General features: G+C 43.0%; 1 protein-coding gene across 1 annotated transcript in view; it reads right to left on the bottom strand.

The window, feature by feature from the left end:
* CACNA1A (calcium voltage-gated channel subunit alpha1 A) overlaps positions 1 to 25115 on the bottom strand; it is a 253604-nt gene that overhangs the window by 116856 nt on the left and 111633 nt on the right. The window contains exons 6-11 of the mRNA XM_079966539.1: positions 22348 to 22439; positions 20896 to 21048; positions 19834 to 20021; positions 3255 to 3358; positions 2704 to 2819; positions 780 to 836 (exon numbers count right to left, since the gene is read on the bottom strand). Of these exons, the coding sequence (XP_079822665.1) occupies positions 780 to 836; positions 2704 to 2819; positions 3255 to 3358; positions 19834 to 20021; positions 20896 to 21048; positions 22348 to 22439 (710 nt within the window). The remainder of the gene's footprint in view (positions 1 to 779; positions 837 to 2703; positions 2820 to 3254; positions 3359 to 19833; positions 20022 to 20895; positions 21049 to 22347; positions 22440 to 25115) is intronic.

Below are 25115 nucleotides of genomic sequence, written 5' to 3'. Positions count from 1 at the left end.
CACTCACCTAATTGGGAGCAAGTGGAAGCAAAGTAGACCGAACCACTTTCGATTCCCTGCTCAGCTACTGAGGACCAACCTAGATGCTACATGTTAATGTCCTTTTTAAAAACCCTGACAGTCCTTTGTTTGTGGAAAAGCATATTTGAGAGGCAGTAATTCAGAGAGGTAAAAGAAAGGAAGTTTAAACCATTTTTACACACAATTTCCCCCTCCAAATCACCCGCAACTATACCCTTAAGGAACTTTACATCCTGAAGGGTTACAGATATACAAGGGTAAACAAGCATCTGGAGTGGGAAAATAGCAAGTAAGGAGAGAAATAACATTTATCTACACCTTCCCACTTGTAATTGCCCCTTCTTGAACCTGCTTTCCCATAAATAAAGCAGTCACAAAGATTTACAAACACACACTTGCAAGTAACATTTGGCCCTAATTTCATGACTGCTCTAAAGTATGGACCTAGGTCTCCAAGCCCTTTAGTCTATCCACTTTACCACACCAGCAGAAAAAACAGTTCCCTCTACTAGGGAAGAAGACCTTTCTACAATGATACCACCTGTTGGGATAAGCCATAATTTTTGTATGATTTTCAGCTATTGTTTTCAGGCTCATGGCCCAGTTAACCACAGTTGCTGTATTTCCATTGCTTGGATGTAACAATCCTTATACAGTCCATAATCAAAGTAGATGAAGCCCACATCCCAATGTGACTGGTAGCTTGCTGCTTCCCTCCTGCTCCCGCATAAAATAGTCTGTAGAAGACGGTGGCTTACCATCAAAGGGGTGACGAGGCTCTCCTTCTATATCATCTTCAGCCAGGATCACTTCTTCTAAGACAAATGTGCGAAATTAAACTATGGGCAGCATTAAGCTTTGCAGGAGGCAAGTGAGGCAAATGCATCAAAGAAGAGATGGGTAGCTCCAGAACATGTTTGGGCAGACAGTTGCCCTAAGAAACCCACCTCTCATGCAATGAAAAGGGAAGCCAAGTGAACAAACTAACTTGGGCAGGAACCTGTGAAAGGAAGGGCAGCTTTCTTATTTGGCCTTGGGGATGTTTTTACATACACCCGAATATCGTATCACAGGAATTCTCAAAACGTCTCCCTATTATCCACATATTGTTATATATTTTTAATACCACTCATGAAACTAAGGGGTGACCACCCACACGTTGCGCTGGTCAGTGCAAGGCAAATGGCAAGGGGTTACATACGTTGACATCACTTCTCCATCTGTGCTGTGCTGTGAACAGTGCACACAACCTTACATCTGCTGTGCAGAGACAAGAATTCTGCTGCAAGTTGTATATGGGTAACTATGCACCCCTGACCCAAACAAAATCCTAAGAAGGCATGTCATTTGATGTCCACATTCAGTGCCCATCAGCACCCATCCTAGTGTGACATGCACCATGGTCACTGATTCTGTCACTAGACTCACAAAGTAGAAGCTCAGCTCAGTGCATTATATGCAGGTCACACTAGACAGTGATCAGGGTAACAATGTGAGGCTATGAATTTGATTGGCGTACTGTTGGATAGGTAGTTTTCAACCCTTTTCTCCCACACCATTTCCATTCTTTAAATAACATCTTCAACTCTAGTGCAGCTATTAGCTACACAGAGGTGTACAGAAACACAGGTACAGATACTAAGCATGTCTCCCCGAACTTTGGAAGCCAAGAACAGAACGGGGGAAGAATTTAGTTTGGGGAAGGGTGTGGGAGGAAAGGGTTAAACACTCCCTTCTTCAAGTGCTTTCCCCCTGATTGAGTTAGCAGCTCCAGACAAGTAAAAAACAAACACATTAAAAAGAGAAGATCCAGATCATGGACAATCACATCACAAATAGTCTGGCCCTTATTAGGGTTCATGAAGTCCTCTGATTCATCCACAATTACAGCAGTGATTAAAAGATACATAAAATTTGGCTTCTGTTTTCAGAGGCTTTCTGAACCAGATACTTTCAAGTCAAAATATTTATACTGAATTTATTTCTGTTTTACCCTTATAACTGCTACATAATATTATAAGCAGTAAGTAATCATTATAAGCAATAAGTAATCATTATAAGCAACAAGCAGGAAGTTAAACTGGTTTTATTAATTCACTCAAATTGAAATATTCAGCTGAAAGAGTCAAATATATTTTTCTCAGAACAAAACAACAAACAACTCTTCAAGTTCACCCTCTAAGATCCCAAAAGCAAAACTACAAAACTGAGATGTTTCTTAAAAGCTGGAAACTTTTCATTTATTGGACAAAATCACAATTTTATCTAACCAAAGCCTCATTCAGTGAAATAAGTGAATAGCAACTATTAACACAAAATCTCTCTCCCACTTATTTTTTATGGTAGGTCTGAAGCACTTTTTGATAAACTTCATGTTCACATGTACACCAGTTCAAAGCCTGGCTTAACACACCAGTCAGTCTCTACTACAGAGACAGGCAAGATTGTGGGAGTTTCCCATAACGCAAAGCTGAGAAATCAGCAATTCCAAAACACTTGAGCTGAACTTGTAGTGTAGATTTTGTTGGTCATAAAGGTAGCAATGTGGAGAAGAAGAATAACCTGGCTGTCACACTCAAACCAGAGGATAAATTTTTTAAGTCAGCTTCCAAGAGAAAAGCCAGGAAGTGCAGCAAATACCAGAAGAGGGCATGTGGGATTAAGACATGGAGCGGTACTTGCCTGCTTTGGAGATCCACTCCATATAGCCATTGAGCTCCCGTTCAATCTGCTGCTGTCTTCTCAGCTTCAGAAATGCTCGCCGGTTCTCCACCCGCTCCCTTTCTTTGGCAAACTCCCTGTAGGTAAGAATGGGACAGATTGCTAGAGGTTCTCCATGACCATGGCTGAATCACAAGAGGAATAAGAGGAGATAAGAAGAACTTTTCTGGATCAGACCAAAGGCCTATGTAGCCTAGACTTCTTTTCCCACAATGGCCAATCAGATGCATACCTGAAGAAATATCTCCACTCCACATTGTATAGCTCAGACACTGAGATCCAGCTCAAAGGGCCTTCTGGCGGTTCCCTCACTGCGAGAAGTGAAGTTACAGGGAACCAGGCAGAGGGCCTTCTCAGTAGTGGCACCCACCTTGTGGAATGCCATCCCATCAGATGTCAAGGAGATAAATAACCCTGTCATGGTGTTCAGTTGCTGTTAAACTTCATTTCATTTGCAGGGCTGAGAAAGGCAATTCCAAGCTCTGTCTAGGACAGGTGTGCTACATACTTACCCAGAAAGCACCCCCAGCACAAGGTTGAGCATAAAAAAGGATCCAATGATGATGAGGGGGATGAAGTATAGCCAGTTCCAAGCGCTCCCTGAGGCATCGTTACTCTACAGGAGGAAGACAGAGAGGGTGAAGTTATAGGATGGTAACATAAAGGAACACATTTTGCATGGAAAACATTCGGAATAGGCCTTAAAGCAAGGTTCCTAAATCAATGCTTGGAAGGTAGCCCAAGAACACAGGAATGGGCAAGCTGAACCAAGTATGTGGTGTAAGAACAATCCACCTTGATACCTCCTGAATTCTTAGGTACAGGAATACCTCAGATGTGATCACAAGGAAATCTGGTTCATTCACGACGACTGCAACTGTCACTCTAACTACCAATAGAAAGAGTCGATAGTGAGGTTGTTATTCAATAAACCTGTATCTTTGCAGATGAGCTAAATGCCCACTCTCCTCCCTGAGTACCTGTGCACTCACATGTACACATTAAGCCAGAGTTTGACATAGTGTAACATGAGAACCAGGCCACTAAGTCAGGCCTTTGATCCATCAAGGTCAGTATTGTCTACACTAACTGGCAGAAGCTCTTGGGGATTTCACACAGGTGTCCTTCCCAGGCTTACCTGGTGATTTAACCTGGGGCTTTCTGCATGCATGGCAGATGCTCTTCCACTGAGCTACGTCCCTTCCCCCTGGATTTACGCGTGAGTATAAGACGTAGGTTACAAGAAGCAGCCTTAAAATGAGGTAGTCCAGTGGCTGACCTACAGCAGAGTTGTCAGCAATCAATGGTCTCGGGTTGAGGTCTTTAGAGATGCTAGGATTGAAGCTGGCCCCTCATACATGAACAGCACATACCTCAGCACTGATGTTGGAAGATAGGGTCCATAGCTCAATGACAGAGCATATGCTTTTCCTGTGATAGGTCCCAGGCATCTCCATTTGAAGCTTCTCCAATAGCTGGGCTAGGATATATCTATGCTTGAGTCTTTGGAGTATGGCTGGCTAAGCCAAACTAGTAGGCACTTAAATAGATTGTAGGTTGTTATGCATATTGTTTTTTCTTCACTAATTATAGGAGCAATTCTCACTGTAAAGACAACACGCGGTAGGAGGGGATTATCTCTCCACTTCCCACTAAGACTGAAATGAAGATTCCATGCCATAACTGTTGCCACTAATTGTGGGACTAGGAGCTTTAAGTGTGTGTGTGTGTGGGGGGGAATCATTGGTGCAAATGGACTTTCCCCTAGTCCTTTAAGATACAATATATTTGGGGGAGGGAGAGGCAATGATCTCCATTCCAATCTCAGTAGTGGGGTGCAGATATAAGACTTCATTTCTCATGAACTGCCTTTACAGTAAGAATTGGGTCTCCCTTGCCCTTGTCCTTACTTAAGAAAACAAAATAAGCTACAGTCTACCATGTGTTAAGTGCACATCTAGTCTGGCCTTCAGAGCAGTAGAGACTAGTTGGACCAATGGTCTGATTCTGTATGAGACAATTTGTATGTCAAGGGGAAAGGCTCAAGAGATATTGTTTCTAAGCCCATTGCTTGGTTTCCATTAGAACAGGGTTTCCTAAAGTTGGGTCTACAGCTGTTGGGTCTACAGCTCCCATTTCCCTAGCTACCAGGGCCAGTGGTCAGGGATGATGGGAGTTGTAGTCTAACAACAGCTGGAGACCCAACTTGGGAAAGCTCTGCATTAGATCGTTGGGTTGTTACATTTCATGAGTATGTAAAAGACTGTAGCAGCAAAGGTGATGGAAACAGGAAACTGGTGAACTTCTTGCAAAGGTGAACAACCCAATTTTACATCTCAACAGAACTGGTGGCCCATAAAACATGAACTTTAAGTTAAGGTCTGTGCTAGAAAGTTCTTCCCTGTAACAACTGTAACTAGAACCTGGAAGTCGTAGCTTTCTGGGGGTTTTTGTCCTAGTTCCTAAACAAGACAACTTCCAGAACCAGGATTCTTCTTTCATCTATTAAGGCAAGTACAGAAATGAGTCTTCTTTGGTCCTTCTCTGTCTTACTGACACCATCAACAGAAACTATTTCGTCCTTGCTCCATGCCCTGCTATCAAATGCCTCCTGCAATAGAATTCCAGTCATGCTTTGCTTGTATGCAGATAGTTCCGCAGCAGAAAGTAGCTTGCCTCTCCTCTGTACCTTGAAAGTCAACATTAGCAACGGGTCACAGGTTTGCCCCAAGGAATGTGCTAATGGAACGGACCCTTTTGTGAAGCCTGGCTACTCGGCAGTGGCTGTAGGGCACTAGAAGTAGGAGCTTTGTATGGATTGCATATATGTGAGCCACTAACAACTCCTTGTCCCCATTTCTCCCTTCTAACTATAGGTTGAGGAACAAAAAGATATTGTGCAACTGTGGCAGCTGGTGAACCCCAGCCTTCAAGAGTGCACTGAACAGCCAGGTGACTTAGCACATAAAGGACTCCACAGTCACTTGAGAGGCTTCTATGTCTAACCATATTCTTCCCACACAAATATCTGACACAACTGTTGACTCATGACAGGTGCAAGAACAATTTAAACCTCACACAGTTTCTACCTCATCACTTACACTGGAGCTCTCTGAGGTGAACGGTGTTAAAAATAGTAAGATTTAGCATTTATTTAGGGCTTCTGAGAATCCCAAGCACACTATATTTCTTATCTTAGTTATCTGGGGCAGATGGGGGGGGGGCGGACGTGAAAGAAAGCTCAGTGTTATCCTCATAACTGCAAATGGGTGGGTGGGTAAGGAGTAGGACTGAGACGTCAAGAAATCCACTGTGTGGATCATGTACACAGTGAAAACTCAGTTCACATCCTGGGCTTATTTGCATGGTCAAGAACTAAAGGTTGCTATCTCAAGGGTTGCTATTTTGAGGTTATTCATACCCTCTTGTTGCTGATTATCTTGCATCATTCATAGGCCTCTGCTTTCTTTTTTTTAAAAGTGAAACTGAACTTCACATCTGCCATAATCTACCCAGCTATTGTTCACATGACAACTTGTCCTGGGATGAAAGAATAACTCGTTGATGCATATGATTAGTATCAGGTTACAGAGCAAGTTTAGGGCAGATGTCCTCAACCTGGTGCCCTCCAGGAGTTTTGGAGCCCCAGCTAGCATGGCTATTTAAAAGGTATGATAGGAGTTATAATCTAAAACATTTGAATAGCCCAAGGTTAGGAAAAGCTGGTTTAGGGGGTTATCTATTGGGGTATTTTTGTAGACAGCTCCTCTGTTAATAATCAACCTCTGGTTTGGGGTGAAGTACTTCCCAGAGGATCTAAATTTAGTAGAGGAGCTAAAGCACACTAAAATGGCCTCTGCACAGATTCATGTATTAATTCAAATGCATGAAATTTGTCTAAGGAAGCCCAGGGCCAAAATGCTTGCCTTAGAGCACTGTAGAATTTCTCCTTCTACATTTTACATCATTTATTTGTTTTACTATTTTAAAACTGTAAACCCCCTTCACAGAAAGGTGGTAGATAAATGCAACAAACCAACAAACCAACAAACCATTGTCTCTGCCTAACATTTATTTTGTGCAACCCGTACAGCACATAGGCGACAATTATTCACATTTATTTTGAGCTTCTGGAGAAGGCAAACTCATTGGGTTCAACTTGGTTCTACATCAGTGATAACTCTATTGATTCATTGTGCGAGAACTCTGTAGACTTATCCAGACAATTAAGATATGTGTACCCTAACTGCATATTGTAGGAACTCCATGATCAGGGTTGCCTGTGCTTGGTTTTTTGAGTTCATAGCAGCTGGGAAGGGAATCTAATCAGGACTGAAGGTGCAGGGCAGGATGATGACTCTTTCTCCCCTGTACTGTTTTCTTGATTTAAATTACCCCTCAAAGGTGCTATTTGCCCCTTGGGGAAAATACTGAGGTTTCCAACAGATGCTTTAGATGTTCATGAAGCCACATTCTAAAAGGCGATCCAATTTGCAATCATACAACCCTTGCTGGTAATAAAAATCTAACGTCCCCCAAACACCAGGAAAATAATACAGTATCCCAGCAACAGAAGTACTGCTTGGGACAAATGTGAAGTATTGCCTTCAACAAAAAAGTGGAAATTGTGTTTCTACTGCCCAAGAACACCTTTATCAGAATAAGAAGCATGCAGCTGTTCAGCAGGACACAAGTGAAATCACCCTAAGGGCCATTGTTGTATTTTGTACTATCTCTTACTTACAAACTGTTTCACTATAATGCCCACAAAAAAACACATTTTGCCACCATTTTTATGTAGGGTTTTCTATTCTCATGTCAAACCTCCCTTTTTCTCAATATCTTCTCTCTTAACACTACTACGGGCATCTCTTTCTCTCTCTTTCCACTCCACAGCACCCCATAGCAATGCACATGTTCTCTTCTTGGTCTGCACTCCATCTCTCAGTTACCCCTTCTTTTTCAGTTTCCTACCCACAAATCACTCCACACTTCCACACTTCCACCTCACCACTATCCCCCTTTCCTCACTCCATAGGTCTCTCGACACAACATGATAGCCTGCTTTTTCATCCAATAGTGGTCTCTCTTCTTTTTCCACAACCACAGGTTGGTCTGCCTGCCCCATATTTTACCTCTCCACAGATCTCTCTGCACTTCCATTTCTCAATCCTCCCTATGCCCTTCTTCCATCTCTAATTTTGCTCTGTTTCTGTCGTCAGTCCCTGCATCCCACCCTCAATCTACTGTTCACTGAGTTCCGTAGCAAAAGCACAGAAATAATTCACTCTCCCAGAAATTCATATGCTGAGAAGGCATGTCAGACAGAATAGGTGACCCATATAGCATGAATGGCTGCTACAGGCTAGAAAAGCTGGTGGCATTATGTAGTTGTAATGATGCAGGCATTATCTCTCCCCCTGGCTACAGCAAGTGTTAGATGTTCCCATATAGATGTGGGAAAGGGATGCAAACAATGGGTATGTAGAATGCCCCAAGGTGCTACAAATAGGCAGACAGGTCTGTTGTAAAGGCACATAGTCCATTGGCACAGTCCAAGTGGATTGAGGGAGTCCAGCTCATCAATATCCACAGGGGCCCAATGAATTACGGTATCTCCCTGAGAGAAGATGCCCTCTACTATATTTTCTCTTGACTTCACTTCCCAAAATATTAAAATACAGTTTGCTAGTATAATACAAGTGTTCGAATGAGTTCTCCTTTGGAAGTAGAATATTGCTTTCCTTTCCCATGATAGCTCAATGTGTATATGAGCTGACCCCATGTACAGATTGGTTCCATCTGACAATGGGTTTGGGAAAGACAGAGAAAGTCAGGGGGTCTGAGCCATGGCTGTCCTGGTATCCCATCAGTCCCAGCCAGCATAGTTAATGGTCAAGAATGATAGAAGCTGTAGTTCATCAACATCTAGAGCAGAGCTTTCCAAACTTTTCATGCTGGTGACACACTTTTTAGACATGCATCATTTCATGACACAGTAATTCAGTTTTACTAGGAAACTGGAGGTTAAATTCACCCCTTTCCAGCCCCGGGAGGAGCGTGGGGAGCGTTTGCATGAGACACCTACACATTAACATGTTATAACACGCAGTTTGGGAAGCTCCGATCTAGAGGGCTGCAGGTTGCCCATCCTTGGAATAAGTCATCAAAGGGGTCATAATCAATTATATGTTGATTGCTGTTTTAACTGTTGATTATCTCTATACTGTATTCTACTCTTTTATTGTGATATAAGGTAGCTTAGGACTTTTTGTGAAGGGCGGGTAATAAACACACCAAATAAAAAATTAAATAAATAACCTGATGCTGCATTCATCAAGTAAATAGCTTAGTCCACAGACCATGAGACTCTTAATTTCGGGCTTGTGGGTTTGAGTCCCATGTTGGGCAAAAGATTCCCGCATTGCAGGGGTTGGACTAGATGACTCTCATGGTCCCTTCCAACTCTACAATTCTATGATTCTGTGGTTGGGTGAACTGGATCTAGGAAAGAAAGAGAATCACTGATGCCCTATTCTTTCTTGGAAACGGTTATATGCATAAACTCCAGCCATGTTACATTTTTAGAGAGCCTACAGGGAGAAGGAACACAACCGCTTTCAAAAAGCTTATAGGAGACCTACATGGGGGTTGGGGGTGGGAAGGCACAGGAGAGTAATGAAACCAATTTGGGTAGAAAGAAACTAGTTTCCTTTCCCAAGAGGCTAGGAATGAAAAGATGTGCTGGTTAGTTATCCAGGGCACCTTCAGAAACGCACAGGACACAGAGAAAAGAGGACAAGGTGGGCACAGGAAAGTGATCTGAGAACATGGAGGGAAAGTACTATAGCAGAAAGCCATTGAAGTGGATGTTTCTTCTTTAAATATGCAATTTAAACAGAGCCTCACCATCTCCACCCCAGAGACTAAAAAAAGCAGAAGCCCCCCCATCTCCCCCAAATCATTTCTTTGCTCTTCTGATTGTTATATCAGCACAAGCATTCCCGCTTGCCAGACAAAGCAATCCTCCTCTCCTCCCCTTATGTGCTGTTCTGAGGGTTCACCTTACTCTTCAGAAAGGATTTGGGAGAGGTGTGTGTTGGGAAGAGATGAGGAAAGCCCTGATGTTGGCTTCCACTTAATGTACTGGGTTAGCTGAATCTGGGCCATAGGATCTACCAGGTCAGTATGATGAGAAGGAATTCCACTAGATGGTGCATAACTGTAGAACTCACTTCTGTTGAAAACTCCAGCTCTGCTCAATGGGGCTTACTCTCAGGTAAACATGCAGCTGGAGGAGAAGGGGGAAGAGGCTGGAGAAAGAACTGTGAGTGGAGGGGTATCCTTCCCTCACCCGCTTGGAAACTCACCAAACCTACTGCACCAGTTATGTTAGGGCATTTTGTGATTTTATAATTTATGTGACTTTGTGCTCAGTTCAATCTTTTTACATGGCCTTTTATGTACTGTGGTAATTTATGCATTGTGTCTTTGCTGTTGTTTTTATTGATTATAGTTTAGGAATGATTTATCGTAATGGTTGACAGTTAATTTCTGTTGAATTATTATTTACTGATATTTCGAGAGTTTATTGTATAATATATTCTAAGTGGAGAGTCGTACCTTGGATCCCGAGTGCCTTGCGAGTCAAACGTTTCGGCTCCCGAATGCCGCAAATCTGGAAGTGAGTCTTCCGGTTTGCGAATGTTCTTTGGAACCCGAACATCCAACGCAACTTCCACTGCTTCCATTTGGCTGCAGGAGCTTGGTTTCCGAACGTTTTGGAAGTCGAATGGATTTCCAGAACGGATTCAGTTCAACTTCCGAGGTACCACTGTATTACTTTTTTTTATAAGTTTTTATTTTAAGTCATTTTTAAAATGACTTACTTGTATTGAATTAGACTGTTATAAGGATGTGTGATCTTTGTTGTGTATTTTGTTGTTTCTTCAGATTGCAAAGTGGCTTGTGTATAGCAATACAGAAAGGGAGTATACAAATTAAAAAGTGAAATGAAGAAATGCAGTCTAAACACCTGAAGCAGCGTTGGGCTTATTTATTTAATAAATTTGTACTGCATCTTTCTTCATCACAAGGAGATCCAAGGGTGGGTCACATAATATAATCAAAATATGTTATAAATAACCATCACCTGTCACATAAATAAAACTCAAATTTCAAATGACTACTTGCAACAAGACAACTAGTATTGGCTGCATCTCCCCAAAACCTCTCCCTGCCAAAAGCTTGGACAAAGGGATGAGTTTTTAACTGCTGCCTAAAAGCAAATAAAGTTAGTGCCAGACTTGCAGTTAGCACTGGAATACTGGCAGTGTTTGTGCATGTGCTGCATTAACTGCAGGATCATAAAATCTTGTTATGCAGAATTAAAAATATTTAGCACAGGTGACTCGCAACTTAAGCACATTTAACCTGTGTGCATTCAACTTTACATGCTTGGCAAATTTAATTAAAAAGGGGTCGGAAAGGGGGCAGGCAGCAAGGGGCAAAAATCTTTGAACCCAATGTGTTTTGGACTATATGGGATTTTGGCTTTAAGTACTATCCCCAGAACATAACCCCAGCATGTTGAGAGTAGCTTGTAATTACTTTATCGTGTTTATTGTAAAGAATGGGATAGGGACAACTTTGTACCCTGCTTCTCTGCCTTTTTAATTTTATTTTTAGGCTAAAGCGTAGTGAAAATCTAAATAATAACACTCGAACTAAATTGTGGGGATAGACTGATCCAAGAAAGCATCAAGGCTAAATGATCCACATGCCACACAAGCACAGATGATTAATCAGCGTAATCCAGCTCATTGTGAAAAGCCTTCTTGAGAAAGCAGAAGTGAGTGCAACAACAGATTCCTGCAGAGCAGACAGCTCCAGCGGACTTAAGCATATATCGTGGATCTTCTCCACTGCTTGGCTTTTTCAGAGATCTCTATCAAATCAAAGCTGTTGGGAAAGGTCATGCCAATCTATAATTTGAAAGTGCTCTCTCTTTTTCGCTTCTCATTTCCCTAACATGCATCTTCCTCTTTCAGGCCCCTGTAGACTGTGCTGTTTTGATTCTTAAAGTGATTTTTTATTGCTGGCTGAGACTGCCAGTTTCGAATTAATTCACCCCAAACAATCTGCCTCCCCCCACCCCACCCAGTGCCCCTCTTCCAATAGTAGGGTGGTCTCCATTTTAGGGGATAAGAGGACATAAAGCTTTTACTCCACTTCTTTCTAACAAAAGTGACAGACTCCTGGTAGTATGTAGTTGCTCTAAGAGTGAGCAATTATGCAAATCAAATCAGGGTCTGAAAGGAGAATGGACCGACTTTTCAAATTTCTCCTCTTCCTGGTAACCAAAGCTTAAGGTGCAGTTGCCACCCTCTAGGGCAGGCCTGAACAACTTGCGACCCACCAAACCAAAGGCAGCCCACCAGCCATGTTCTGGGGCCTGCCAGTTGCTTGACAGCCCCACTCCATATCTGCATTCCTGGGCAGGCAGCAATAATAGCCATAGTGTGCTGCTTGCCTTTGAGGAGTTAACACTCACTGCTTAGTTTTCCCATTTCTAACTAGAGCCACACACCCATGTCTGTCAAACATTTAGTGCGCACACACTAACATGGAGACATTTAGCAAATTTGTTCACTGAAATTCACTCCCAGGGTTCCAATAAATAGTTCCATGAATACTGGTGCAAAGTGCAGTCTCCTCACCCCAGTGCTGTCTTGGAGGGATTCATGGCCACTGACTCACAGAGCATTGCTGGCTGCCACAAATTCTCTTGGAAGCCAGTGGGGAATATAATGAGAGACAATCCTGGGACAGCGAGCTCTGCTGTCTGCATTAGCTTGATTAGCTCATGGAACAGAGTGTGAATTCCATGGGTAGAGCACTTCCCAGTCTCAAGCTGTTTGGGAAACTTGATACAAAGAAATCCATCTGATGGTAATCCTACTCAAAGTAGATCCACTGACTAACTTCAGTCCACTGATTTCAATGGGCCAACACTCTGAGTAGGTCTAGCATTAGAGTGGCTGGGGAAACCCAGCCAGATGGGCGGGGTATGTATGTATGTATGTATGTATGTATGTATGTATGTATAAATAAATAAATAAATATTATTATTATTATTACAACCCGCAGTTTCCTAATACAGCTACTTCTGAGAAAGTGGGCAAGCCAGGTGACTTGCGCAAGTCCCCCAAAATCCGGGTGTCTTTTGGTCCAACAGTCTGGCATGGGCCAGCTGATTTGCGTGAGAGTGAGACCAAAAAAGAGGGTCTTTTGGTCTGAGATCCAATCAGAAGCTGCAATTGCTTCTGGGATGTCCCGCTCACATTGGGATGGTTTAGGGGTACACTGCTAAAATACCATCAGACAAACAACACAGGCAGCTGCTGCAAATGCTGCCTAGCACAACTGAAAAGGTTACAGCACAGCAGAAACTTTATGCAGTCACGAATGCCCAGTGTTTAGAAAAATGAAAGAGACTATTGAAACATTAACATTTTACGTGCTGGAAAACCCCCTGCCTGAAAGCAAAGTAAGTGAAGAATACTGAGGGCTAAGCTATGCATTTAGCTATGCATCTGTACATTTAATTGCATGCTTATTCAGGGGTTTTGCTTTTTACACAAATTACCAGTATGAGGCCTTTCAACTAGGATCAACTAGGACCTCTTGTTGTGGTCCAGATCTGGATTGCGGCCCCTATGCCTACAACCGGAGGGTGGGGCACACCTCTTGTTCATGGTGGCTTTTCTTGTACAGTGGTACCTCGGATTAAGTACCTAATTTGTTCTGGAGCTCCGTTCTTAACCTGAAACTGTTCTTAACCTGAAGCACCACTTTAGCTAATGGGGCCTTCTGCTGCTGTCGCGCTGCTGGAGCACAATTTCTGTTCTCATCCTGAAGCAAAGTTCTTAACCTGAAGCACTATTTCTGGGTTAGCGGAGTCGTATGTAACCTGAAGCGTATGTAACCCGAGGTACCACTGTAGTGCAAAACTGCAGCTGTGGGGAGTCTGATTCCAATCAGGTTTATAGCTGGGGTGGTCTAGCCCTCAATACTATGCTCCTGATCTGTATCTGAGGACCTGCCCTGCCAATTTGTGGAAAAACAAAACCCTGCACTTAAAGGCTAGATGGGTCAGACTTGGTTTAAGGCAGTTTCCTGTGGTTTTAACAGCCCCTCAGGTTCTTTCAAGTACAAACTGCTGTGGATTTAATTAGCCAAGATATCTGGCTGGTACTGCTCTCCTGCTGTCTCATAGGAAAAATAGACACAGACATCACATCTTGTTTCATATTACAACATGTGAATGTCTGTCGTCCCAAATTCTGTGGCTACGCCGAATTATCAACAACACTAGCAAACATACATTATTGCTAATATTTTCCCATTTCTAGCCAGACATAGGTGCTGTACAAAAAACACCCCCCCACACACACAAAAAAATACCACAGACCCTGCCCACAGGTTTAGTCTAACAGCCACAATATAAAATGGGAAAAGGAGACAGGGAAGAAAAAGAAGAAGGAGAGCGCAAATGTGAGAGAGCCAATTCTTATATACAATTCTATTATTGTTGTTCTAATGACCAGGTGGAATGGCTACTGAAGAGATAGTTCTGGGAAGTGAGGAGCCAAATGGCAATTGGGCCTGGCTAAGCCAATGAATTGGGGCCAATTTGTCTCACCTCTTCTCCAGAGGCAGCCAAGTGAAATGAGGACTAACAGATGACAACGCTGGGAGAGGAAGAGCCACATGGCAGCTGGTCCTAGTGAAGCCGTTGTATTAGGCTTTGCTGTTTCAACTCCTCCTCTGATGCAGCCAGATAGAATGGCTGCTAATCAAAACAAACACGTGCCATTTTTACAGGGAGCCTGCTGTGGAGATGCACTCACCGCATTTAGAGCTAAACACCATCTTCTCCCAGGACTGAGCTTAGGGGAAAACTGTTCTTCCAGTTTGCTGCAGAAGCACAGCAATGACTGATGGAGCTTTATGTCAGTCAAACAGCCACCTCTCCCATTTCTCAGAGCAGCAGTACAAGACTGTGAATACACTCTGTGAAAGCCTTTTCTTTAAAAACTTGAAAACAAACAAATCAAGCACATGCTTGAGATTTAAGTAGAATGCCTGAATGAAGGCTGGTGGGGGAGAGGAGGAAAGGAGTAACAAAAACCGGCTTCAGTTTGGATACTGTATGCGCCTCCTTTAAGAAGTGAAGGCAGGGGAGAAGCAGAGCTCACCCCGCAATAGAAAAAACTGTCCCATTCCGATGTGCAGGAACACCTGTATGCAACCTTAAAAGTACTGAACCCTGCTGCAGGCATCTCATGCACATTCACCTTCCATAGCAAAACTACATCTTCCAGGAGAGCATGGTAGTGTGGCAGCAATAACACTCATATATTTGCAGTGTGTGTGTGTGTGTGTGTGTGTGTGTGTGTGTGTGTGTATATATATATATATATATATATATATATATAGGTAAGAGGCAAAATGAAATATCCACACGCATTCTAAGTGGGAAAGGGGATAGAGAGTCTATAGCTCACTGCTATTGCAAGTGCATTATCCAAACTGAATTAGAATCTAAGGGAGGACTGTGAGTATAATTGAATGAACACGTGTCTCTTTCTAAAAAAATACCCATGATTTCTAGTTTGATGACCCACAAGGCAAAAAGGAAAAGAATAGCTTACATATTGCTCATCTGTGCTTTTGAAAAGAGGGCAGGTAGGAGGGGATGATTCATGGGGTTCAAACTTTTTAGTGTTAGCAACACACTAAAATGGTAGTAGATGATACATTAATTTACAAGAAAGTCTTGTTTCCAATATAGGAAGGCCTCAAAGAGAGACCTGTCTCTAATGGGCATCTTATGCCCCAAACTTACCTTTTGGTGCTTCTTGTGGGACATGGAAATTAAATTTCTTTTGGCACATCCCTCCCAAGGTCTGGTTCAATGTGATAAAATGGTTCTGAGGCAGTGAGCTACTGAATACTAGTTACTGAGAGAGCAGCAACAGGGAAGGCTGTCACTTTCATGACCTGTTTGTGGTTTTGCCAGAGGCACCTGGCTGACGTCTCCTGAAAACAGGATACTGGACTGAGTGGACCTTAATTCTGAACCTGCAGAGATCTTATTATGTTCTTAGGACTACACCTAGGCAGCTATAGGTTTATAAGGAGCTATTTTCCCAACTACCATATCATACTAAAAAACAACCAATGGCTTTGCCTTTTCCGGAATTCCTCGCTCTGTGACACTGGCTTCTCCTACTCCCAATATAGTTTGAGGGTCAATTTCAGATGTTTTACAGAGCTTTAACTATTTAGATTGAGGTGTATGGGAGCATTCAAATCTAATTTCTCACTCAACTTTATTTTGCTGTAGAAAGAGTCTTATATCCACTCCTGCTCTCCTGTCACCTATCAGTTACCTGGTCCCTGCATCACCTCCTCATTTTTAAATGGTTTGCTAATGGGGTATGTAATCTTGGGGGGGGGGGGAATAGAAAGAAGTGCTGTGTTTACATACATGATCCAGTAACTAATATTAACAGTATTATTGTAGCCTCAGGAATTGCATCTTGTGATCATAACAAACATTCAACAATAACAATTACCCTTACTCAGAATTTAACAAGTGACATTCAATTCTGGGGCAATGAGTTTTGCAGGCAAAATGGGGATGTATTTGTTTTAACCACACATTATGTGAGAGAGTACCACCAACATATCATAATGGTGCCCCCACAGCTGGTCCTTTGGTACTATCCATAATCAACTTCAGTAAACAAGAACTGTGTCTGACTCCTGGCTCTCTTCCCTTTCTCCAGAGATTTTAAAATCTGTGCTCATCTTCCTGGCTTCTTGACCTCACCACTCCTCACGCTTCTTGAAACACAAACTCAACATGCCCAGTCTCATCAATTGCCATTTACATGGCTGATCAATGCTCTTTCCATTACAGTGATCCACCCTCCCTGGCTACCAGCCAGTCTCCCTCCCTCTCCATGTCTCACCCATCCTTTGCCTTCTGCCAACTCTGCTCTATCCTTTTAAAAGACTTCTACAAACCAACACTGCAACCAGGCATTGCTTCTCTCCTGTTAATATTCTTTGTTTCTCCTAAACCTCTATCTGCTCCCAAGGTCTACCAGTGCACAACCCTAGATCACCTGGCTTCTGCATCCTCTCACATACCAGAGTAGCCTTCTGTTTCTGGGGACAGACATCTACAGTAGCTGTACAAAACCAGGTTTATATTAGACAGGTTGACACCACTAGCAGCTGATTTTAAAAGGGCAGATATTATCAACTGGGGGAATCAGCAATGCCATTTCTTATGCAAAACTCTCTGCTGTTGCTTGGACTGCAAAACTAGACTGAAGCAAAACTGCCTCCTCAGAGGCCATGAAATAAGGGGGACAAATTCTGAAATTCACTGGTGCTCCACAGGCTAGCAGCTGCCGTTTTTATTTTCCTGTGATGCCCCAGAATTACACTACATCATGATGTAGAGTCATTTCAAGTGACATTACAGGGAAAATGACAAATCTTCACTGGTGGCTACCATTAAAGTGTGAGAGGCCATCAAACTTTTTTACCTTACAGCTGAGAGTCTCTTTTTCAGATGCTCAGCTGAGCAGCATGCAAAACACCCCCTCTTACTCTTAATCCCTGCGCAAAGCCCCCCTCTTAATCCCTGCGCAAAGCCCAGAACTGTTGTTAACAATCTCAGCCTTGAGCTCAGAGTCAAAGAAGGATGGGCTGGCTTTTTACAGGGTTGCTGTACCACCAGCTGGGACGCTAGAATGGGTTCTGGACACTGAAGCTAGTGGTTAGGAGTCTGTGCAGCCACCTGAACAGGGATAGAGGAGGATTTCCATATGTTCCACAATTTGGAGCCACCTTTCCAAGTATGCATCCATAGATCATGATCAGATCAGAATGTAGATATGCAGATTAATTTGCATGTCTACAATTCTTTCTGAGCATGGTCTGCTCCTGCTCATGTATTTGCTGCTGTTTTTTCTTTTTTACAAGGTGGCCTGAGTGCTTTCAGGCTCTTTCCCTCATTTTTTTCTAGCTGTTTGGAGCTATCTAGGACAGGCAGTCCTTGCTGTGCTCATCTAAATGTTTTAGGTAAGTGGCAGTACATTATGACATGCGACCATGGCTACCCCACGTTCCTATAAGGCTCCCCTTATAAACTCTCCCAAAATGGGTGCATCTCATCTCATTTCAATTCAATTCAGATTCTTTTGCTTCTTATTACAGAGTCTGCTGCTATGGAATAAAGGTTCCTGTTGCTATTCTGGAATCAGGTGTGCTTGTTGTGACTCACGGAAGTTATCAGTCTCCTGTGCTCTGCAGCCTGGCTTTGGAAGACTTAGAACTGTACCTCCAGCAAAAAATGTATGTTGCCTCTTTGGTGTAGAGTGCTTTTATATTTTGAATTCCAAATGATCTTATTTCCTAATGACAGGCAGACTAGTCCTAAGAGGAGGCCTCCTAAGTTGCTCCAGGGGAATCCCTGTGGCTTTAGGATTAATTCCTCTTCCCCATGTTGGTTCAGCTGTGACACTTGTGCCTTATCCACACAACCAGTCACCAGCTGTACTCAGTGCTAAAGAGGAAAAAGTAAGGGACTGGGACTGGAATTTACTGACCTCAATTCAAGGTCTGGAATATAATTTGGGTGTGTGAGAGAGACTGTGCTGCACCTAATGCAATCGAACTATCCTCAGTAATTGCACCGTTTTGCCTGTGTGACCTCTTAAATCTCCACAACAGATACTGAGAAATCTCTACCACCACTGTCCCATGTATCATTAACTATGTTATGAAACCTAGTTTGAATGGTCAGAGGGCAGCCAGTGGGAAGATCTATTTTCTCAATTAAAATCTCCCAGTTCTGATCAGTATAATTACGGTATTTCCTAATGGGATAGAATTGTTACAGCTCAATGAGGATTCTGTGCATCTGAGACTGTGACTAAGGTGCCAGATTCAGTCTAGATCAGGGCTGGGGAACATTTTTAAGCCCAAGGGCCATATTCCTTAATGGACAACCTTCCAAGGGCCACAGACCAGTGATGTGTGGGGCCAGAGGCAAAAATGGGTGGAACAACAAATACAAGTTTTACCATTATACAGTAGGCTACTTTCTACTCACAATGAGACCTTATCAGAATTCAAGGACATCTTACAGCTAAGCAAAAACTATCATGGAGGGTATGAGGCAGGGCCAGTGAAAGGGGTGGCCTAGGGAGAGGTCCAAGGGCCTGAAGGGCTGCATTGGGCCCCTGGACCTGAGATCCCCCAGCTCCTGGTTTAGATGGAATGCTTCACAGTTTCATTCTAGAAACTGATCTCTGAATGCTTGGCTATGGGACAGATGCAAAAACTAATTTGCTACTCTGCAGGAAAACAGTATTTACTGCAGATGAAACTGAAGCATGTTGGCGAAAAAGGGATATATGCATGTATGCAGCCAACAAATGAACAAACAAGGCAGGAATGTGGCGAACAGATCCTAATTCCCATGCCTAGGTTCATATTATACTTATCACTCCTTTATACCATAGAAAAAGCCACAATGTTCTTCTACCAGCATTAGGCCAATGCCTGCCTACATTCATAACATACCCAGAGATACTATATTTTCAAATTACAGTCGTACCTTGGTTGAAGAACACCTTAGCAGCCAAACGTTTTGGCTCCTGAATGTGGCAAACCCGGAAGTGAGTGTTTGCGAACGTTCTTTTGGAAGCCAAACGTCCGGTGAGGCTTCTGGTTGGTTGCAGGAAGCTCCTGCAGCCAATCAGAAGCCGCACCTTGGAAGTCAAATGTTTTGGAAGTCGAATGGACTTCTAGAACAGATTCTGTTCGGCTTCCAAGGTATGACTGTACTTAAGTCCTTGTTTTTCTGCTTTTCTTGCTACGGTACATCCTGCAGACAGAACCATAATACAGCCAGTTCTACCATTTAATATATTTCTTTGTAAGCTGCCTTGAGTCCCTCTGAGAGAAGAAGGCTGGGTATAAATAAATAACAATAATACTCACATCGTATAGGAGGTCAGTCCACCCTTCCATGGTGATACACTGGAAGACAGTCAGCACGGCAAACAGGATGTTATCGAACTGTGTGATCCCGTAGTTGGGTCCTTGCCAGTATTCTTCACACTTGGTCCCATTAGGGCAGAGGCGTGATGTCGCGTCTGTTCCACATGGAGCTTCCTCCTTGATTTCATCTGTGGAGGGAGGAAAAAGAGACTCTCTGGTTATACTGTAACTGTGCCAGGCAGGTAATCAGGAGCAGGTAATAAAGCATATCATGGAGTGTTCAGTTGCTTGAACATTTGTTCAGCACCCTATTCATTAAAAAAGAGCCCCATCAAAACACAACTCGTTTTAACAAACAAAAGAGTTATATGAAAAGGGGGAGAGATGGTGATATCACAGGGATCAGTCAATTAGCATTCTCTGTACCTGGCTTCTGTAGAAACAGATAGAGCTGTTTTGGCCTGAGGTCAATCTTGCAAGGAGGCTTACCACCTAACATGTACATTTCTATCCAGTCTACATTTCTTCTCCTACACAAGTTGGAGGGGGGAGAAGAAACCCTGTAACAAGGAACTAATTAGGCCCACCAGGTCACAGGTTTGGCTCAAGAGGCTGTTTTGGGTGTGCCTCACCCACCTTAAATCACTTGACATCGGATATGGGAAAGGTTCAAACAGCAGCCACAAATAAATTATCAGAAGTGAGCTCTTAAGTACACTCTCAAATCCTCCTTTGGAGACATGGAAGAGGAAATGTCTGATGTCACAGGAGATCAGGTGAAATCAGGTGATTGGCAAGTGGGAGTTCCTGTCCACCTACCAAAGTAATCCTAGGAGTGTTGACCCTTTTTGGATCCATCCCTCTAGCCAAAAGTGGTTCCCCACCCCTGCCCTAAACTTGCTCACTCAGTATATTCAGCCTGGCCCACTTAATCCTAGCAAAAAAAAAAGCTTGCCTGATACCTATTATCCAGGGTCAAAACAACCTCACTGCCTTCTATGTCTGAGCTTGGGATGATGAGGATGAGGAGCAGACACAGAGAAACAGACGCTCTTTACCTACCTGTAATAATATCCTTGCAGGCGGTGTGAAATTTCCCCATATAAAATTCTAACCCTATGATTGCAAAAATAAGGATTGCAAAAAATAGGAGGAGGCCAATTTGCAGCAGAGGTATCATGGCCTTCATGATGGACTTGAGGACGACTTGTAAACCTAGATGAAAAAGACAGAGGGCAGAGCAGGATTACCACAAGGCAGATCCATAAGTATGCATACTGTACTTAAATTTCAACAGGAGCAGGGAGGGACCTGACCACTGCTCCCTGCTTTGTGCAAATTCCCCCTAACCTAGAATTCACTCCCTGCTTATTGCATTCATAAGTAGTGGAGACAGAAGAATGAGAGAAAACAAATTCCTCATTCTGTACAGCATGTGGCTATAATCTATGACCATTTCTTTTTCTGCTACATGATATTTTCAGAAGAGGCCATAAGCCTAGAGGAAAGAGATCCTAATAAGAAAGAAGCCTGAACTGGCTGATATTAAGCAAGAGCCATTTTGGAAGGTCACAAGATCTTCCCAAGTATGGAATTTATGTGGATATTCCCAAGTCCCTTTTGATAACCATCTTGCACTGGAATAGCCTTCATTCATGCAAATTATTTCCAAATAGCTCCCATGGAAACAAATGGGAAACTCCACAAGTTCTAGACATCGCTCTTAGCATTCAAGAACTTTGGAATAATATCCAGTGATGCCATACTCCTGGCTGACGCTCTAGTTCCTACATGTAGAGCCTAGAGGAGAATAAGGGGTGGCAGTGCAATGCTATGTATGTTTACTCAAAAGTAAGTCCTGCTGTGATCAGTGGTGTTTACTTCTGGGAAGGTGTCCCTAGGATTGGAGTCTGGGTTTTACAGGGAGAGGACAGATTCTTTGATTAGGCATTGGGTTATTTATTTATTTATTTATTTATTTATTTACTTATTTTGTAAATCACCTTTCATTTGAAAATCACAGGGTGGTTCACAACATAAAAATAATATATGAGAACGTAAGGTACATAAAAAACCCAACAACCCTCCTCCCTCAAACACATTTAAAAAACCATAGAATGTTAATCAGCCTGGCTACAAAGAAACTTTTTTGCCTGGTGCCTAAGGAAATGCAATGAAGGCACCAGGCAAGCATCCCTAGGGAGAACATTCCACAAATGGGGAGCAACCACAGAAAAGGCCTGTTCTCATGTTGCCTCTTTAGGAAGAGGCACACAAAGAAGGGCCTCTGATGATGATCACAGGGTTCAAGATGGTTCATATGGGTTGCATGGGAAGGCTGTAAGAAAAGTTGTAGGTTCCCAGGAGGTGGTGGGCAGAGGTTGATACTGGGGCCACAGGAAGACGAGAACCCCTGCCTGGGTCAGTCGTTATATCTTGTAGGAAGATGCTAAGGTGGGTGCTTCAAATAAGTTACAGGTGAGCTGCAGGACATGAAGAGTGCACTTAACTCACTTGGGATTCCCGACACTAGCTTTAGTGGCCGGAGCACACGAACAGCCCGCAGAGTCCGCAGGTCAAATTCGGTGCCGACTGTTGCCAAAATGCTGTAAGAGAAATAAAGAGGAAGTGTTGGTGCTGAGAACTTGGTCTATTTCAACAGTGCAGAGTAGGAAGAAAAGTAGATTTCCCCAATAACGCAGTGGAAATCCAGCCTGCTACTGTTTGGAAGGAATCTGGACTTCTCCAAAAGCATGTGGAGGTTTTCCTTCTTCTGGAAGTTAATTCTAAGGATGTCTGCACAATATACTCATTTCCTGAGGATTAATAGCAATCGTTCCTTTATTCTGAATCCACAATAACTAATAGAGGTTAGCTCCACCATTCCACTAATACACATTAATTGTATTAAAAGAGTACAAAAATATTGCAAATTTTAGGTGTGTCATTAACTATAGTTTCATGAACAGACATTGGGAGCTTTCCTCACCAATTTACATGCCGGGAAGTTTCTCCTGTTGAATGTCAGGCTTCCATTAAAGGACAATCAATTCAGATGAGGAGTATAGCACCTAGGAAGTGGGATTAACCCTTTTCCTAATCACCATTTTATCAAGGAAAACCATAGTCCCCAAATTTCTATCTGGCCCATGTATCATTTATATGAAAGAATAGATTGTATCCAGGGACTGTTGAGTTGGAAATAGGTATTTGTTGGCTACTCCCACAAGGGAGGGGAACCCCTTGGGACTATGCACATCCTTTTTTATTTTATCTGTATGAAATCTTAAAAATTACATCTGAAACCTAGACTGTATGCAAAGACAAAAATCACATGTGCCCACAATCAGGCAAGAAAGTATTACTGTGAACTGATCTACACATGGATAAAGTTGTCAGTGAATACCGCAGTCACAGCAGCCTTACACCCCACCCCACCCCACCCCAACCTCCATCTGCAGCAATCATAAGAATGGATGTTGCTGCATCCAATGTACACTAGGGGTCAGAAACCAAAGTTGTCAGTGGCAACCCAATTTGCTGGCAGAGAAACGTATGGACTGGAGTTGAAGAATTAGCCAAAATCACCCACTCACGTCCCAAAGTGGCCCTCTAGGAAAACAGGTTGCTCTCCAGGGATGTACATCTTGGCCCATGCTAACATTTCAAATCAAGTAAATAAACAAAAATGCTTAACTAAGTGACCAATAGAGGGACACGGGTGGCGCTGTGATCTAAACCACTGAGCCTCTTGGGCTTGCCGATCAGAAGGTTGGCGGCTCGAATCCCTGCGATGGGGTGAGCTCCCGCTGCTCTGTCCCTGCTCCTGCCAACCTAGCAGTTTGAAAGCATGCCAAAAAGTGCAAGTAGATAAATAGGGACCACTCTGGCGGGAAGGTAAATGGCGTTTCTGTGTGCTGCTCTGGTTTTGGTGTTCTGTTGCACCAGAAGCGGTTTAGTCATGCTGGCCACATGACCCAGAAAAACTGTCTGTGGACAAACGCCGGCTCCCTTGGCCTGTAAAGCAAGATGAGCACCGCAACCCCAGAGTATCTGCGACTGGACTTAACGGTCAGGGGTCCTTTACCTTCACTTTTTAAGTGACCAATTGCATCGCAGACAACTCAGTTCTACTCCCCCAGAAAATCCTGTCCGTCAGTCCCCCAATAAATCCTGGCTACGGCTATATGCATGGCTGAAGTGGGCCAATGACTGCTTAGAGGTAGGAGTTGGTCAGTGCAAAGAAGCCTTTAGCTTGTGTCCACTCAAAGATTCAGGTTACTTCCTCTCTGTGCTTTTAGGTAACAGACAACAAACAGACTAAATAGGTTCATTTAACAAGGTGGTTTCTAATGAACCAATAATTGCTTGCTTTTTTTTTAATGCTTTTTTAAAAAATGATTTTATTAGCTGTTAGCTGCCTCAAAGGCAGGATATAAATATTTTTTAAAAAATATGGGGGGGGGGGATATTCTGTTGCCATGGGCATAGAAAGCAACCCACCCTTCCTGTTTAAACAATACTTTATATATCTGAAGAATGCCATCTCTCTTTTGCTGACCTTCATTTCTTTTCCAGCTAGTAATACCATTCTCCATAACTGCCTTCAGCTAATTTAATCCACCACTCCTTCCCAACAGCTGGAAAGGATCCCAAGAACTTTGCCTGCAATTGGTTTAGTGCTATGAAATAATATGATGATGGTTGTTATCATAATCTCTTCATTTTACTGCAATCCATTCAGGATCATCGTAACATGGGCAAGAGGTAAATGCACCATACACGGCATAAATATGTGGCAAGCATCTTAGCATCCTTTCACTGGTTTTTAGTTAAGCAGCCCTCCCCCCCACCCTTTTTTTCTGCCTTTCCTAACTTAAAAGTGGTTACATTTTAGAGGATAGTAATTGCGTTGTAATGAGATCTCTGGGCTCTGGAATTAGAAGTTATTCTTGCTGTGTTCCTATCTTTTTCTTATGGTAATTAAAAAGCTGACTCAGATGGGCTCAATGAGCAACTCTGATTAGGAACCACTTATCTACTCTGGCCATGTGACTCAGCAGTGGAGGGCGGGGGGAGAAAAAGCAAGGTGTATGCCACAGTCTCAGACAAATGGGAAGAAAGATAAAGAACTCACTAACTCTAAGCTGGCACAATCTGCTTTGAAAAATATATGGCACGTACATTACAAGGTAACATTTTTTCCTGCAGTTTACATTATGTGTAGTTCTCATACCCCAAGCTGAGGTGGGGGGAGATTTTGTGCCTAGAGACCCTGAACT

Source organism: Podarcis cretensis (genome assembly GCF_951804945.1).
Source record: "Podarcis cretensis genome assembly, chromosome: 2".
NCBI lineage: Eukaryota > Metazoa > Chordata > Lepidosauria > Squamata > Lacertidae > Podarcis > Podarcis cretensis.
Note: the sequence above shows the minus strand (reverse complement) of the source record. Positions and strands in the feature narration are given on the sequence as shown.